We start from the raw sequence: 17,697 nt of genomic DNA on the forward strand, positions 1-17,697 counted from the left end.
TCCCCCAACAGTTCTGGCCCCTAAAGGCACCGGGAGGCACCTGCTACATGCCCTCGAGACACCTGTCCTGGTCTTAGGGTCAGCTGGAGTTAAAGTCTTTCAATCCATCTTTGCAGTGGCATTAAGTGGCTTTTCCTTCCAGGTAGGCATTCTTTCACCATTATTGTTCCCAGGTCCAGTGTCTTCTCATCTGTCTCTCCTTTGTGCAGGTGTTTTTTAAATAAAACGGAAAGTTCAATAATCCAGGCATCCTTGGCGATTCCTAGGGTGGCACATGATAACTCCACTCCTGCCCCAACCCTCCTACACAGCATTCTGAGGCATTTCCAGTTGTCTCTGAAAAGAGTTTCCTTGAAAGTCTCAACCCTGACCCTTGCTGACACTGGTGTCTGATCTCTTCCCACAAAATCTTCAAAACCGAGCCCCTCCTCTGATTGGCTCCAGATGTCAGCCTTTTATCCTTTGTTTCTATGGGACTGGGCTGTTGCAGCCTAGGTGTAGTAGTACAATGTGATTTAACAGATGTAGATCTCCTCCCTATTCCTCCTTTTCCTAGGAACTGGAAAATCACTGTTAATAGCTCTATTGTGTTGGCATGTCTTTGATTCTGCTGTAGGGCAGCAGAGTAACTAACCTGGCCCAGCAGGGGAACAAAGGCATGAAATGTGACTATGACCTGAGCCAGAGATATGTAAACATTCTTAAAGTGTCAAAAGGAATGTAGAAATGATGTTTAGGTCCGTGGATCCACAACTGGGATGCATGCTTACCCCTAGATTGATACCTCGTTGGACCCTGTAGTCCTTTCCACCCCCATCACTTTCACATATTTGGCATCCTATGCAGTTCTGTGTATAACCCAAATCATCCCTTTCATTAGCTTCATGTTATAAAAGCTAAAAAAAAGATTTTTAAAAGTAACTAACGAATGTACTATTCAAAGTTATTGCCCAACATTTAAATGGAGTGCTTGAAAGGTTAGTACACCCGAGATTCCCTGAATGAAACTGTAGGCTACACAACTGAATAGACACATTGGGATGGCCTGATAAGCTAATGGCAATTTTGTTGTTAATTGTTGTGAAGGCTTTTGATTCAACAGAATGTTTGCAATCCCACACAAAATGGGCTTTGGCCCTAGGATATTCACTTAGGTATGATTATTTTATGAACCACAGAGGGCCAATGTCAGGGTAAATGCAGTAATGTGAAGTGGCTTTCTACAACAAAGGGTTACTAGACAAAGATTTCCTTTATACTGTATTAAATTGTCCAAGTGTGGGAGCTCATACCATGCTGGATTCATCATGATGCATTGATCTGTTGTGAAAGATGAGCTGAGACTGGGATGACAAAACATCTTTATATGGCAAAGATGTCCTAATATACCAATAAAAAGAATAAACGATTTCCTAATTGTGAGGGAATGGGGTGTATTTTATGGGGTGTTTGTGCAACCTCATCACTTACCAACCCACTTAGGTCCAGTAGGTTCCTCAGCTAATCCTGGATAGCTGTGGCACTGGTCAGCAAGGCTTACATAGAAGAACTAGTGTAAAGCATTTAAACAGGACTATACTCAAGAAATCCAACACAAATTTATAAAAATAGACTGAATTTTTTACAAGATTTTAGACACTAGAACGAAAAACATCCACCAGAGAGTTCCGGAGATATGGATTTTGCAAGTAAAAATAAATTAAAGCATTTTCACTCAGCCACAAACAAGCTTTGGCAAGTTCAACAAATTTCACACTTAGAATCCTTTTCAAGAAAAACCTGGCTAAGTATCAATGCGGTCCACTAGAGATACATGGGGTAACTAACTCAGACGGGGGAAAGTCAAGTGGACCAGCAAGTTCCTTAGAAACAGTTACTTCCACAGAAGAAGCAGTCTTCAAGCAGTTCCAGGCACTTTATCCATATTGCAATGGATTCCTATGGAGTGGTCCCGATGGAAGTGAAGAATGATGCTGAAGATGCTTCACTGATGTCGTGGATCAATGGTTCCCAACCTGTGGTCCGGGGACCCCTGGGGGTCTGCTAAGCCTCTTCAGGGGGTCCGCGAATGCTTAGAAAATGAAATAATATTAACAGATTAGGTATCCAGCGTTCTGTAATGAAACAGTGGGGGTCCCCAGATTCCAATAATAATTCAGAGAGGGTCCCTGGGTTCCAGCAATGGTGAATTGGGGGTCACAGAAGTCAAAAGGTTGGGAACCACTGTCGTGGATGTAATACAGTTGACGGGAGACGTCCTGCAGGGATTCCTCGGTCCATGAAGATGATGAGGAGGTCCTGGCCACAGGGTTGATGTCCCACGTAGACCTCTACAGTCTGTTCACAGACCGGTTGCCACTGGATTGCCAGTCACATGGTATGGTGGTCACAGGCCAATCCTTTCTGGGTCAGTAACCCACCTCGGAGGGTCTCAGCAACTCTCCGACAGCACTCCTTGGCTAGTGGACTCGAATGCAACTCTGTACGTCGACTCTTGGTCTTTAACACTGCATGGCGGCATTGGTAGTGGCTTGAAGACCTTGGGCTACCAATTTGCTCCAGCAGACTTATTTAGCTGCTGAGCCCCTGTGCTGCAAACAGGAGGCCAGACAGCTGGCCTTTAGAATCTCTTGTCTCTGCTGCGCTCTGAAGACAGCTTCTCTTTTGAGCAGAACATGGCAGGCACAGTTCCTTTCTTTGCTAGCCACCTGGTGCCGTCCTCTTCAGTGCAGCTGTTCTTTGTTGGCCCATTTCTGCAGCGGGACAGTCCTCCTTCGGTCCTTCTTCTAGCCTGTAGAGATCTGAGGTTTGGGTCCCAGGTGCACTTTTATGCTCAGAAAATGCCCCCAGGGCAGGATGTGGTTGTAACCAAAGGGTTGTCAGGTTCCCTCCCACCTAGTGACCACTTCCTGTGGAGTGTGGAATCTGTCTATCCCAGGATGCATCATTCTGCTCACTCCTGAGATGGCTGAACTTTCTCAGTGTTCAGTCCTCCCTGGCCCACTCCTGAGATGTCACTACCTCAGGACTACAAGCCCCTAGGGAAACTGGTTTGGCACCTGGTTTCCCCTCTCTGCTCCCCGTGCCAGCCTGTCTGCCTAAACAATAGGTCAGTTCAACCCCCTAGTGTTACCATCTGCCTTCAAAGGACTCCCGAAAATTCTTCAAGCTGCAAAACTACACCTACAGGTAGAAGCTTTACATTTTGCGGCATGAATCTTTTCTGGAATCACATGCTGTGCATTGAGTTTTATAGCATTTTTTATTCCTGTGGTGACTAGGTTGAAGATGGGCATTGACTTGTAAAAAGATGTTTTAGCACCCTTTGTCCAACTTGAGCTTCATTGTTCATCTAAATATCAATGCAAAAATGTGTTGATAACCATGTTGCTGTCATGCAGATTTCCTGTAATGAAGTATTTGACAGAAAAGCAATGGTTACTCTATTTTCCATGTGGACTGTGCTCAAGGTGCTACTGTTAATGTTTCTCCTGCATAGAAGTGACATAACTGAATTATTTGCACAATGCATCTTGCAATTGTGATCTTTGTAACTGGTCTTCCCAAGTAGCTTTTTGAAAATGATACAAACAATTGCTGAGTTTTCCTGAAAGGTTTTTGCCTTTCAATGGAACACATAAAGGAGCGTTGAGCGTCCAATATGTGCAACGGTCTTCCAGCGGTTTTCTCTGAATTCTGAAAGAAACTTGGAATTTGAATAGATTGATTAATGTGAAACTGTGAAACCATCTTTGGTATGAACTGTGGATCTGTTCTCATGACAATTCTGTCCTTGTGAATTTGAAAATAGGGATCTTGTATTATGAGTGCCTGTAAATCACTAACATTCACTAACCTTTAAGAAAGTGGTCCTTAAAGTTAGCATCAGTAAAGTAGCTTTGTGTAACAGCTCAAAAGGTTTTCATATGAGTTGTGTAAGAACTAAATTTAGGTTCCATGTGGGTGCTGGTGCCCTTCTTGATGGCTCTATCCTTTTTGTACTAAGTCTAAGAATGTAGGGGTGACTTACAAATATTATAAGCAGTGTTTAGGGGGTATGGCACACAAGTGTGTGCCTGTCGTGGTTTTACTTTTTGGGAGCATCTTTTCCAAAAGCCTGCAATTGCAGTTTGCATATGAATGGTGCTGGACCCCTTAGATTGGCACAAGTTGTGCTGCAGCTCTTAGGGGCCCTCTCCAGTACCCATGCCCTCGGTACCAGTGGTGCCAATTACTAGGGACTTTCAGAGGTCCTAAAGAGACTTGGGGATCAAGTGACCAAGTGTCTTTCTTTGGGAAAGGAACCTTGGCACTTAGCAGGAACACAGTGCACTTCAGTCAAAGTTGCATCAAAAAAACAGGCAAAAAGAGGGGGTTACTGCAACCAGAACCCAGCTTCCTACAGGCAGATGTTGGTTTCTTGCCTGACTTGGAAGTATGACTGGGGTTTAACCTTCTCTAGTTGAATGTTAAACTTGTCAGCTGAATTTTTAATCAGTATGTTATACATTACAATCCTCTGGGGCGAGGGTTTGGATGGATAAGTCTCTACTTCCTCAGGAGAATCCCCCTCCAAATCTTCCCCTTGAGATTCAATATCAATATATTCACCTTCCTCTGAATGCTGATAAATTGCTTGTTCATCTTTCTCATCATAAAAGAGTTCTTCCTCCTTTTCTCGAGGCTCAGGTGTGAGTGGAGGACGAATTTCCTCCACTTCTACCTCAGAAATGTCCTTTGTTGTTTGAAGTCTTCTCTGGGATCCTGAATCCTTTTAGACTGCCTTCAAACTCCTTTTTCTGAGCAGCGCAGCCATTTTTGGCCTCAAGCCCTTTATTCTTTTTCTCAGTTTCAACAGCCCTCTCTCTGGGACTGGTCATCGAGTGCTTTCTCTTCAAAGTTTTCTTTGTTGTCTGCTCAGGCTGGAGCTTCAACATATAATTTGTGAATTGTGGCCCTTTAGCGACAAAGAGTTGTTTGCCTTTTTGTCCTTTGACGAAGCATGTTTTTTCTGAGTTTTCTCTCCACTGGGAATGCCCTCGAGGGCTCCGTGGGACTCCCTTTAATGGGAAGTACCTGCAGATGGTGAGCATTTCAACACCGACCTCCCTTTTTTGTCTGTTAGTCTTATTTTTTCAACTTGGGTGTCTGTGTGGAGGTTATGGGCTCTATTACCTCCTTTCAGCTCTTCTTTGATGCTTCTTCTTCGACCTCGATAATCTCCCGATCACCCTCTGAAGTTTCTCCTTCAGCTCCTTCTGCAACAGTCTTGTCATCACTAGAAAGGCCCAGATCTCCAAGGGGTGGTGCTGTGTTTTGGCCTTGCAGTGTGATGAGCCATTCTTTGCCTTGCTCCCATCTTCAGTATCTTCGGTGAAAACACGGAGCAGGTGTTACAATCTTCACTCCGTGGTCGACAGGAAGACAGAGATTACATACCGGATGCTTATTTTTCTGAGCGTATTTATGCTGACAATTCTAGCAGAATTGAAACGGTGTCTTCTCCATTGTGGCTCATGTGGGGGGGGCAATCTGGGCATTCTCAGCAATCCCTTGAGGAAAAGAAATAAATATGTGATCGCCCTTACTTCATCTTTTGTCCGCTCCCTGTCAATAATGTTCTCTTACGTTGAAAAAGTGCTTGCAAAAGTTTTTTGACAATTCTTCAAAGTTTTCCCTCGTGTTGGAGACGTCTCTGCAAAAACATCTAGACCCAATGGCGAACTTAGGTGGAAACATCTGGAGGAAGTACAATGACGTCACAAGGGGACACCAAATGGAGGTTCCGTCAACGCCCATCAACAAACAAAAGGAGAAAAGAAAGACGGACTAAAAAATTGGTGAAATAGTAGAAAATTCCAGAACCAACCACTAGCTGGCAGAATAATGCACAGCATGTGAATCCATAAAAGATTCATGCTCAAAACAAGTTCTATTAATTTCGACTTGAAATACAAGTCGGGCTTAATGTAATGAGTTGTTTGACACCATAGAGTGGTGACTTTGGTCACACCATTAAGGCGTTAACACAGCTGAAGGGTCAGGTGTCATCCTGTACTCACGAATTGGGTGACCAAGTCTTTCCACAGTACAAATGGTGTGTTCGAGTTTTTACTGTCAGGACATGTAAAACTACATGTACTGCCTTGTTATACATTGCACCCTGACTGAGGACTTGGTAGGACTGCCAGAACGGTGACGTACACAGATGTACAGAGGACGTACTGGCTTTGCCATTGCTTTCAATGGCAAGGTCGGGCTAGCAGTGCACAACTGCTCTGCCAGTCTGCAGTGGCAGACTGAGGGACTCGTTTTACTTGGGGGGACCTTCAGGGTGGCACAACCAGTGCTGCACGTCCTGGGGTACTCCTCTCACTTACATGCCCTGGGTATCAGGTTACCATATACTAGGGACTTACAGTCAGATTAGCCATTTCCAATTGGGTACAGTCATTTAGACATATACTTTAGGATCAAGGCACTGGCACTGAGGTCTGATTAGCAGGCCTCAGTGCACTCTCAGGGTAAAAAAAAACAGCTGCTTAAGTCGAAAGACTTGGGGTGACTACACAAAAGGCCATTTCCTTAGACCTAAGTAAGTTGGAAAGTCACAAACACTGTCATTATTTGGAAGGGAAAACCCACAGGAGAAGGAAAATGTCACTTACCCAGTGTACATCTGTTCGTGGCATTAGTCGCTGCAGATTCACATGTTGTGCATAGTCCGCCGTCTGGTGTTGGGTCGGAGTGTTACAAGTTGTTTTTCTTCGAAGAAGTCTTTTCGAGTCACGAGACCAAGGGACTCCTCCCACTTCGGTTCCATTGCGCATGGGCGTCGACTCCATCTTAGATTGTTTTCCCCGCAGAGGGTGAGGTAGGAGTTGTGTATGCTAATAATAGTGACCATGCAATGGAATAAATACGTATGTACAAAATGAAGGTTTAATGTAATATATTTACAAATGTACAAATGTTCAAGATCTACTTCTAAACGGCTACAGGCTCCCGGGGAGGAGGGTGGGCGCATGTGAATCTGCAGCGACTAATGCCAAGAACAGATGTACACTGGGTAAGTGACATTTTCCGTTCAGTGGCATGTGTAGCTGCAGATACACATGCTGTGCATAGACTAGTAAGCAGTTATCTCCCCAAAAGCGGTGGTTCAGCCTGTAGGAGTGGAAGTAGTTTGAAATAAAGTTCTTAGTACGGCTTGACCTACTGTGGCCTGTTGTGCAGATAACACATCTACACAGTAGTGTTTAGTAAATGTATGAGGCGTAGACCATGTTGCTGCCTTACAAATTTTGGTCATTGGAATATTTCCTAGAAAGGCCATAGTAGCACCTTTCTTTCTGGTTGAGTGTGCCTTTGGTGTAATAGGCAGTTCTCTCTTTGCTTTAAGATAGCAGGTTTGGATGCACTTTACTATCCATCTGGCGCTACCTTGTTTTGAAATTGGATTTCCTGTATGAGGTTTTTGGAAGGCAATAAATAGTTGTTTTGTCTTCCTAATTTCTTTTGTCCTGTCAATGTAGTACATTAGCGCTCTCTTGATGTTTAATGTATGTAGTGCTCTTTCAGCTATTGAATCTGGCTGTGGGAAGAACACTGGTAATTCCACTGTTTGGTTTAAGTGGAACGGTGAGATAACCTTTGGTAAGAATTTTGGATTTGTTCTTAGAACTACCTTATTTTTGTGTATTTGAATAAATGGTTCTTGTATGGTAAACGCCTGTATTTCACTTACTCTTCTTAGAGATGTGATGGCAATGAGAAATGCAACTTTCCACGTTAAGTATTGCATTTCACAAGAATGCATGGGTTCGAAAGGTGGACCCATGAGCCTTGTCAAGACAATGTTGAGGTTCCATGAAGGAACAGGTGGTGTCCTTGGTGGTATAATTCTCTTTAGGCCCTCCATAAACGCTTTAATGACAGGTATTCTAAATAGGGAAGTTGAATGAGTAATCTGCAGGTAAGCAGATATTGCTGCGAGATGTATTTTTATGGAAGAGAAAGCTAGATTTGATTTTTGTAAATGTAGTAAATATCCTACTACATCTTTTGGAGATGCATGCAATGGTTGGACTTGATTATTATGGCAGTAACAAACAAATCTTTTCCATTTACTTGCATAGCAGTGTCTAGTGGATGGTCTTCTAGCTTGTTTTATGACCACCATACACTCTTGTGTGAGGTTTAAGTGTCCAAATTCTAGGATTTCAGGAGCCAAATTGCTAGATTCAGCGATGCTGGGTTTGGATGCCTGATCTGTTGTTTGTGTTGTGTTAACAGATCTGGCCTGTTGGGTAGTTTGACAAGAGGTACTACTGACAGGTCTAGTAGTGTGGTATACCAAGGTTGTCTTGCCCATGTTGGTGCTATTAGTATGAGTTTGAGTTTGTTTTGACTCAATCTGTTTACTAGATATGGAAGGAGAGGGAGAGGGGGAAAAGCGTACGCAAATATCCCTGACCAATTCATCCATAGAGCATTGCCTTGAGATTGCCGGTGTGGGTACCTGGATGCGAAGTTTTGGCATTTTGCGTTTTCTTTTGTTGCAAATAGATCTATTTGAGGTGTTCCCCAAATTTGGAAGTAAGTGTTCAGGATTTGGGGGTGAATTTCCCATTTGTGGACCTGTTGGTGATCCCGAGAGAGATTGTCTGCTAGCTGGTTCTGGATCCCTGGAATAAACTGTGCTATTAGGCGAATGTGGTTGTGAATTGCCCAATGCCATATTTTTTGTGTTAGGAGACACAACTGTGTCGAGTGCGTTCCCCCCTGTTTGTTTAAATAATACATTGTCGTCATGTTGTCTGTTTTGACAAGAATGTATTTGTGGGTTATCATTGGTTGGAATGCTTTCAACGCTAGAAATACTGCTAACAATTCTAGGTGATTTATATGAAACTTTCTTTGATGTACGTCCCATTGTCCTTGGATGCTGTGTTGATTGAGGTGTGCTCCCCACCCTGTCATGGAAGCATCTGTTGTTATCACGTATTGTGGCACTGGGTCTTGGAAAGGCCGCCTTTGTTTTAATTTGTACTGTTCCACCATAGAAGCGAGATGTATGTTTGGCGGTCTATCAACACCAGATCTAGAAGTTGACCCTGTGCATGTGACCCTTGTGATGCTAGGCACTGTTGTAAGGGCAATCTTGCGTTTGGGACAATGGCTATGCATGAGGACATCATGCCTAGGAGTTTTAATACCATCTTTGCGTGTATCTTTTGTGTTGGAAACATAGCTTGTATCACCTTGTGAAAATTTTGAACCCTTTGTGGACTTGGAGTGGCTATCCCTTTTGTTGTGTTGATTGTCGCTCCTAAGTATTGCTGTGTTTGACACGGCAAAAGGTGTGACTTTGCATAGTTGATGGAGAAACCCAGTTTGTAAAGGGTTTGTATAACATAATCTGTGTGGTGTGAACACTTTGTTAGCGAGTTGGTTTTGATTAACCAATCGTCTAGGTACGGGAACACGTGTATTTGCTGCCTCCTGATATGTGCAGCTACTACTGCTAGACATTTTGTAAAGACTCTTGGTGCTGTTGTTATTCCGAATGGCAACACTTTGAATTGGTAATGTATTCCTTTGAATACGAACCTTAGGTATTTCCTGTGCGAGGGATGTATCGGTATATGGAAATACGCGTCTTTTAGATCTAACGTTGTCATGTAGTCTTGCTGTTTCAGTAGTGGTATTACGTCTTGTAACGTGACCATGTGAAAGTGGTCTGATTTGATGTAGGTGTTTAGTGTTCTGAGATCTAATATTGGTCTCAGACTTTTGTCCTTTTTCGGTATTAGAAAGTACAGTGAGTAAACTCCTGTGTTCTTTTGTGTTTTTGGTACTAATTCTATTGCGTCTTTTTGCAGTAATGCTTGAACTTCTAGTCCTAGAAGGTCTATATGCTGTTTTGACATATTGTGTGTTTTCGGTGGGACGTTTGGAGGGAGTTGGAGAAATTCTATGCAATAACCATGTTGGATAATTGCTAAGACCCAAGTGTCTGTTGTTATTTCCTCCCATGATTTGTGGAACTGGCTTAGTCTTCCCCCCACTGGTGTTGTGTGAAGGGGTTGTGTGACCTGTGAGTCACTGTTTATTTTGAGGGGTTTTGGGATCTTGAAACTTTCCCCGGTTTCTTGGGAATTGGCCCCCTCTGTATTGGCCTCGAAAGCCACCCCTTTGATATTGTCCCTGGTAGGTAGGTGGTCTTGTTTGTGAGGTGCTGGCTTCTGTGGCTTGACCTCGAAACCCTCCTCTGAAAGTTGTTTTGCGAAATGTGCCAAATGTGCCTCTGCCCTGCGGGGAATAGAGTGCGCCCATGGCTTTGGCTGTGTCAGTGTCCTTCTTTAATTTTTCAATTGCAGTGTCCACTTCTGGGCCAAACAATTGCTGTTCATTGAACGGCATATTGAGCACTGCCTGTTGTATCTCAGGTTTGAAGCCAGATGTGCGCAGCCATGCGTGCCTCCTTATTGTCACAGCAGTATTTATTGTTCTTGCAGCTGTATCTGCTGCATCCATAGAAGAACGTATTTGGTTGTTGGAGATATTTTGCCCCTCTTCAACCACTTGTTTCGCTCGTTTCTGGAATTCTTTGGGGAGGTGCTCGATGAGATGCTGCATCTCGTCCCAATGGGCCCTGTCCTATCGCGCTAGGAGTGCTTGCGAGTTGGCGATGCGCCACTGATTTGCAGCTTGTGCTGCAACCCTTTTCCCAGCTGCATCAAACTTGCGGCTCTCCTTGTCCGGAGGTGGTGCGTCGCCTGATGTATGCGAGTTGGCTCTTTTACGAGCTGCTCCTACGACTACTGAATCTGGTGTCAGTTGTGATGTAATAAAAGCAGGGTCTGTGGGCGGTGCCTTGTATTTTTTCTCCACCCTTGGAGTTATTGCTCTGCTTTTAACAGGCTCCTTGAAAATCTGTTTAGCGTGCCTTAGCATTCCCGGGAGCATGGGAAGGCTTTGATAATGGCTGTGGGTGGAGGACAGGGTGTTAAAGAGGAAGTCATCCTCAATAGGCTCCGAATGTAGAGATACATTATGAAATTCGGCTGCCCTAGCTACCACCTGTGCATATGCTGTACTGTCCTCAGGTGGTGAGGGTTTAGTTGGGTACGACTCTGGACTATTGTCCGATACTGGAGCATCATAGAGGTCCCATGCTTCCTGATCATCCTGGCTCATGGTGGTATGAGCTGGTGATTGTGGTGGAGTCTGTGCCGGTGATACATGAGTTGACTGTGGTGGAGAGGGTGGTGGAGTTACCCTCTTTACCACCTTTGCTTGTGGTGGCTTGTCTTGTTGTTGGAAGTCAAGTTTCCTTTTTCTTCTGATTGGGGGAAGAGTGCTGATTTTCCCTGTACCCCTTTGGATAAAGATCCGCTTTTGCGTGTGATCTACCTCTGTAGTTTGTAATTCCTCCTCAAATCGGTGTCTTTTTAGTTGGGAGGACAGTGATTGTTCCTCTGAGTAGGAACTGGTTTTTGGTTGGGTTGCCGGGTGTTTTGGCACCGAAACCGTGTCTTTAGTTGTTTTCGGCTCCGACGAGATCTTTCTCTTTTTCGGTGTCTTGGCCTCTCGGCGCCGACCATCTTCAGTGCCGCTATCTCTGTACAGAGCAGCTTCGGTGCCGCTGTCTCTGTGTCGAGTAGCTTCGGTGCCGCTATCTCGGTGTCGAGCCTTTTCTGCACCACTCTCTCGGTCCCGAGAGTGTTGCGTGCCTATGTCTCGACCTGAGTCGGACGACTTCGGCACCAGCTCGCCCTTTTTCGGTGCCGATGGACGGTCACCTACTTTATGGGTTATGCCATGGCCTGTTGGCAGTGGCGTCCCCTGGGCTTTGTCTGTTTTTTCGTGTGATCTTTCTTTTGACGTCTTACTCACGGTTGGTTGCTCGTCGACGTCGAATTATTCGGAATCCGATTCGCGGATGGAGAAAGTTTCTTCTTCTTCCTCCTCCTCGAACCCTTGTTGTCCTGTCGGCGTGGAAGCCATCTGCAACCTCCTGGATCTTCGGTCCCTGAGCGTTTTTCTCGACCGAAACGCGCGACAGACCTCACACGACTCTTCCTTGTGCTCGGGGGACAGGCACAAGTTACAGACCAAATGTTGGTCTGTATAAGGATATTTACTCTGGCATTTAGGACAGAATCGGAACGGGGTCCGTTCCATCAGTCTCGATGTTGCACGCGGTCGGGCCGACCAGGCCCCGATGGGGGATCGAAAATACCCCGAAGGGTTACCGGAGCTCTTTAAGGGTCGGTGTCGATTTGCCCTAACTATCCCGATACCGAACGAAACAATACCGACAAATTTTCCATTGATTCTGACTAACTTTCCGACCCGAAACACGGAGCGAAAAGGAACACGTCCGAACCCGATGGCGGAAAAAAAACTATCTAAGATGGAGTCGACGCCCATGCGCAATGGAACCGAAGTGGGAGGAGTCCCTCGGTCTCGTGACTCGAAAAGACTTCTTCGAAGAAAAACAACTTGTAACACTCCGACCCAACACCAGGCGGCGGACTATGCACAACATGTGAATCTGCAGCTACACATGCCACCGAACACACAATTATCGATTAGAGCCCACATACAAAAAGTTGACATGCTTTCCAGTTTTAATATATGGGCTCTACTGGGTATTTCCGTATCGACAGATGCTTGGGGCAAGGAGGCAAAGTCTGTCTCACAATTGAATATAAAGTCTGATATATCAAAAAACGACTTTTATGTATCTACAATTGTGTCACGGTTTCAGCAACTATTTCAAACAAGGAAAGAATCTCAGTACAATCCACTAGAAAGCGGTCTTCTGTCTGGAAAGATAATGTCAAAAGCCACACATGACTCATAAAATGCTGAATGCAAATGCTCAAAACAGTGGGAAAGAGTTGTCAGGGATTTGGAATAAGGGGACTGGCTGGAAGAGCTGGCATACCACAGATGACAGGCAATTAGGGCAGGATTCAGTCTTGTCGAATTAAAAGCTCATCACAGGATATATTATTCTTAAACAAAGACCTTTGACTTTGCTAACTTGCCAAACTGATATAAAGAATGTGAACAAGAAGGCTAATGACAGCATCCCAAGATGCAAAGACTCTTGAGTAAGATAAAGGACAAGTTGCCTGAGTTTGTGAGCTCCCTTCTAAAGCTACCACCTAGGTCTGAGCATGTTGGGTTGTTAGGGTGATATAGAGACTGCACCGTACTTAAATGTTTGTAGATGTCACCCTTATGGTAGTCAGGAGAGACAATGCCCTAAAGTGGGATAGAAGGTTTACTCAAATATTGGATATCTTGCTTACAAATCTCAACTTGTGCATGGAAGCAGAAAGCTGGAGACAGCCAGACAAATTTGAAAATATGTGGGGGTGTGGAGTTGTCACAGTGGTCTGTATTGAGGGACATGGAAAATGTCACTTACCCAGTGTACATATGTTAATAAGGAACAGGAAGCAGGTGAAATCTACCCAAACTGTATTTCTTAATATGAAAAGCAAAACCTAGTTGCAAATGTATTTTTGCCATTAGTTTACTTAATTTGTTTCAGCAAAAGCAAATGTATCTGTTGTGCACTAGGGTGTTGGAACAAAATTAAAATTAAAAATTACTAAACAAATATAAAATGAAAACTATTGTTTTAACTTATGAAGCTGGCAAAGATGTGTTTAGATAATAGCTACACTGTTGGATTCCTTGATCCATATAAATATATCTCACTCCTGGTACCTGAGAACCTCGCACTTTCCAGGACCACATCTAAATTTCTTTGCTTTGTGATTTCCCCCACATTAACGGGTGAAAAATGGATGGACTTACGTTGCAGTCATGGATCCAAAGAGTAACTTCATCATCAGCAATATCCTTGTTTGTAGCAGTCTTCAGCAGCTCATTGGTTCTCTCCTCGTGCTGGTGGACTGTGGCTGAACACTGGCTGCAATAGTCTTTATACCTCTTCCAGAGCTGCAGTAGAGCTTTGCTTGCATGCAGCTGTTCTGAGATCTCTTCCAACAAGTTATTCCACCTTCCAATTACAATTGGGAACTCAGTTAAGCCAAATAAATGAAGAAATTAAACATGAGAACAAATTCAATTTCCACATCAATAATTTAAAGAACAGTTTTAGCGCAATTATACTGCTGAACATTACTTTAGATGTGCTTATGGCTCTTCATACAATCCCTTCTGGCAATCAAAAAATAACTTTACTGAGGATCTCAGCCTACCAGAAATTGACATTAACAAGACTATGAAAATGCTCTCCCTGGAAATCCTCACTGTAACAAACCACTGGGTCCTTGTGAAACAGGGCTGGCATTGTTGGCAATGCAAAATGGTCATGATACTCTACCAACCAACACATGCCTGTGTGGGGGTGATTACACTGTTACACATTGTGTAACCTGCAAGTTAAAGATTTAAGGGGCTTGTTCAAGTTGCTTTTCAGAAACTAAAGGATTGAAAAAGTACTCAAAATTGCAAACCTTTTTTTTATGAAAGGCTGTCTTCAAAGGGGTGAACAATCATATCATTACACTGTTGCAACCATTGGCACTTTCAACACAGAGACTACTCTGTGACATTTGCCACTGATGAGACAATATTGGCCAAGTTCCCAATACAGAAATTATTATACGCCTGGATCATGATAGGCTTTACAAATTATTTCTGCAATTGTTGAAAGTATGGTAATTTATAAAAATACATATCTGTATAGTTCTTTAACCCTTTGTAACAAGCTATTAAAAACAAACACAACCACTGTTTTGAGGGTTTAGGGCTGCACATGTCCAAAGAAACATAATATAGAAGGCTGACACACTGTAAAGTCAAAGCCATAGGAAGGTCAGGTGCTGAAAAATACATACACAAAGTAGAAAAGTGTTCCTTACCTTAAGTTCATTTCCTTTAATGTATTAGTGAGTGTTTCTGTCACAGGAGGGTGACATTCTTTCAAAAGCTGATTGGTCATTCTACCAAACTTCTGCAAACCATCCTCTTGTTTTTCAAGCTCATCATGTAGACTCTGCACAAAGGTATGGAAAAACAGCAAAGGGCATTAGTGAAACTGGCTTCTATAAACTTCTTTAGTTGAAACAGTGCAAACAAAAAATAAACAAGTTAGTCTACACTGTTCAGGTGTTCACAGGGATTTATGGCAGATTATCAAAGTCAGAAATACCACCCAACATTATTACTGTGGCCGAAATAATATTTACAAAAATGCTGCTGATTTTCTAATCTTAAATGGGGTAATATTTTTTGTAAACACTATTTAGGACACAATATTTATGTCAGACGATAAATGTTCTGGTGTATTCTAATATTTCCTGTTTCTTACCGCAATTTATTTACAATATTCCTTCTACATGGAATACTGCCTTACATACAGCAGCTACAGAGTACTATTTGCTTGTTCATTCTTTGAATCATGGTTAAGGTTCACTTATCTCGAGTACCTCAGTTAAAGGGTGTAGTAATGCTGAATATGAATTACCATTACCAAGGATTTTTTTTTTTTACAGCATGATTAGTGGCTCATGGCCAGTTTCAGAGGTAAAAATGGGGAATAACTCAGTGATTTAAAAGTAAACATTCATGTTTTCTCCTGTTCCTCATATATTTTACTTTTGATATGAATTGCATCATGTTTTACCATGCAACCTCTATGCAGGTTAAACATCCAGCTCTGTGAGGTATTGTTTGCCCAAGAATTAAGCCCAAATCATCTGCATGTTCAATGGTGAAATTCATTTTGGTCAAACATGCAGAGGATACATGAAAGCACCACTGAGGTCCCCAAATATGTTTCCAGTAAAAAGAGTAGTAGTCTTTAAAGCAGGCAAGTTAGCAGTCACCACTATGTCGCTATAGTTAGGTCAGACTTACGGTAGGAAGAGCATGTTTTGCTTTCCAAATAACTTTGGTGCCATTTGACGAATCTTCATAAACCTTTCCCAAAAAAATGTTTATCAACCCCAGCTCCTTCCTGTAAGTTTTAGGGTGATCTGTCAGCGGGGCTGAGAAAGGGAGGAGTGGCCCTAAAATGCAATATCCCTGAGCAATTTTCGTAGGGAAATGTTGACAGTGCTGAAAATAATTACACCAAATTTGGCAGAAAGTGAGCTCTTTACCCAGGCAGCATGTTTTTTTGTGATTTGGTGTAAATCAGTTCTGTAGGTTTTGAGAAATTAATGTTTGATATTTATAGATCTATTGGCAATAGGCCTTGTATTAAAAACGTCACATATTCTGATTGGCTGAGGATGGCTTTATTGGAGCAAGCATTCTGACTGATTGGCCACAACATGAACAGAAATGTTGCAGCCTTCATTACAGGACAGAGGGATTTGGTCCCTGCGTCCTGAAAGGAGTATGTTACCAAGCCTGTAAACATCTGTTCATGGCATGTAGTGCTGTAGATTCACATGCTCTGCATACTCCTCCCATCTAGTGTTGGGTCCGGATGTGTGCAAGCTGTTTTTCTTTGAAGAAGGTTCTTGTGTCACGAGGTAAAGTGACTCCTCCTCTCAGTGGTACTGCGCATGGGCATCAACTCCATTGTTAGATTGTTTTAGGGCAGTCGGGTGAGAATAAAGTGTGAATAAGTGTCAGTATAGAGATGTCCATGCATATGAGATTATAAGAACAGAACTGCAGCAGCCACAGGTGTACAGAGAGGAGAGTTGACGCATGTGAATGTACAAACACACATGCCACAAACAAATGCTTAAAGGGTTGGTACCATAACGCATTCAATGGCATTTGTGGCTGTAGATACACATGCTCTGCATAGACTACAAAGCAGTGCCCTTCAGAAAACGGTGGCTAATCTTTGGGTGTTGCAGTTGCTTGAAAAAGTGGACGCAGCACTACCTGCCATACATTTGTTTGTTGGTGTGCTAATACATCCACACAGTAATGTTTAGTAAAGGGGTGTGGAGTTGACCATGTTGCTACTTTACTAATTTTAGCTATTGGTATACTGCCCAGAAAAGCCATAGATGCTCCTATCTTTCGGGTTGAGTGTGCTTTAGGAGGTGTGGGCAAAGTTCTTTTAGCTTTGGTGAAACAAGTTTGAAACAAATCAAAATATAAATATAGAGTTAGTTTTTCACTGAATTTGCATGAAAAAAAATGACACAAACTTGGCACAAATGGAGTATAAATATGCCCTTTAATATTCCAAAAACTGCATTAAGAACCACACCGCTGAGATTTGTTAAAATTCAGTAATAGTTGCTTTATCTTATGGTATAGAGTAATAGAGGAAGCTTGTTTCACATTGTTTGGGTGGTGCCACTGATAGCTGCCACTCAGTGTGGTCTGATTCACAAGAAATTCACGCTTTTACTGCAGAGACTTGCATATATGTATTTAAATGCAAAAACGTCTCAGAAATTCACCAGTTAAAGTTTACTGAGTCAACTATGACTAGTGCTCCTTATATAAAAAGTACAAGAGATGGACGGAATGCTTTTGTGATCAAAACCCATGCTCGAGAATATTACAAGAGTAAGTTGGTTGCTAACTTACCAAATGTGCTCTGTACTGAACACAAGTATAACATTGCAATCTTGTGATGGCTCCTTGTTACTAGCTAGTCAAAGTTACAAACTTCCTTCAGAATATTTATAATTGCTCAATATGTAAATAAACAGTACCTATCAATTA

The 17,697-nt window shown here is 42.9% G+C and overlaps 1 protein-coding gene across 2 annotated transcripts in view; it reads right to left on the minus strand.

Moving 5' to 3' along the window:
- The window catches only part of SYNE1 (spectrin repeat containing nuclear envelope protein 1), a 1,478,055-nt gene that overhangs the window by 285,470 nt on the left and 1,174,888 nt on the right, over positions 1–17,697 (minus strand). For both annotated transcript variants that reach the window (XM_069234720.1, XM_069234721.1), the window contains 2 exons: positions 14,916–15,049; positions 13,843–14,047 (listed from right to left, as the gene is read on the minus strand). In XM_069234720.1, coding sequence (XP_069090821.1) covers positions 13,843–14,047; positions 14,916–15,049 — 339 coding nt within the window. The remainder of the gene's footprint in view (positions 1–13,842; positions 14,048–14,915; positions 15,050–17,697) is intronic.

Source organism: Pleurodeles waltl, chromosome 5 (genome assembly GCF_031143425.1).
Source record: "Pleurodeles waltl isolate 20211129_DDA chromosome 5, aPleWal1.hap1.20221129, whole genome shotgun sequence".
Taxonomy (NCBI): domain Eukaryota; kingdom Metazoa; phylum Chordata; class Amphibia; order Caudata; family Salamandridae; genus Pleurodeles; species Pleurodeles waltl.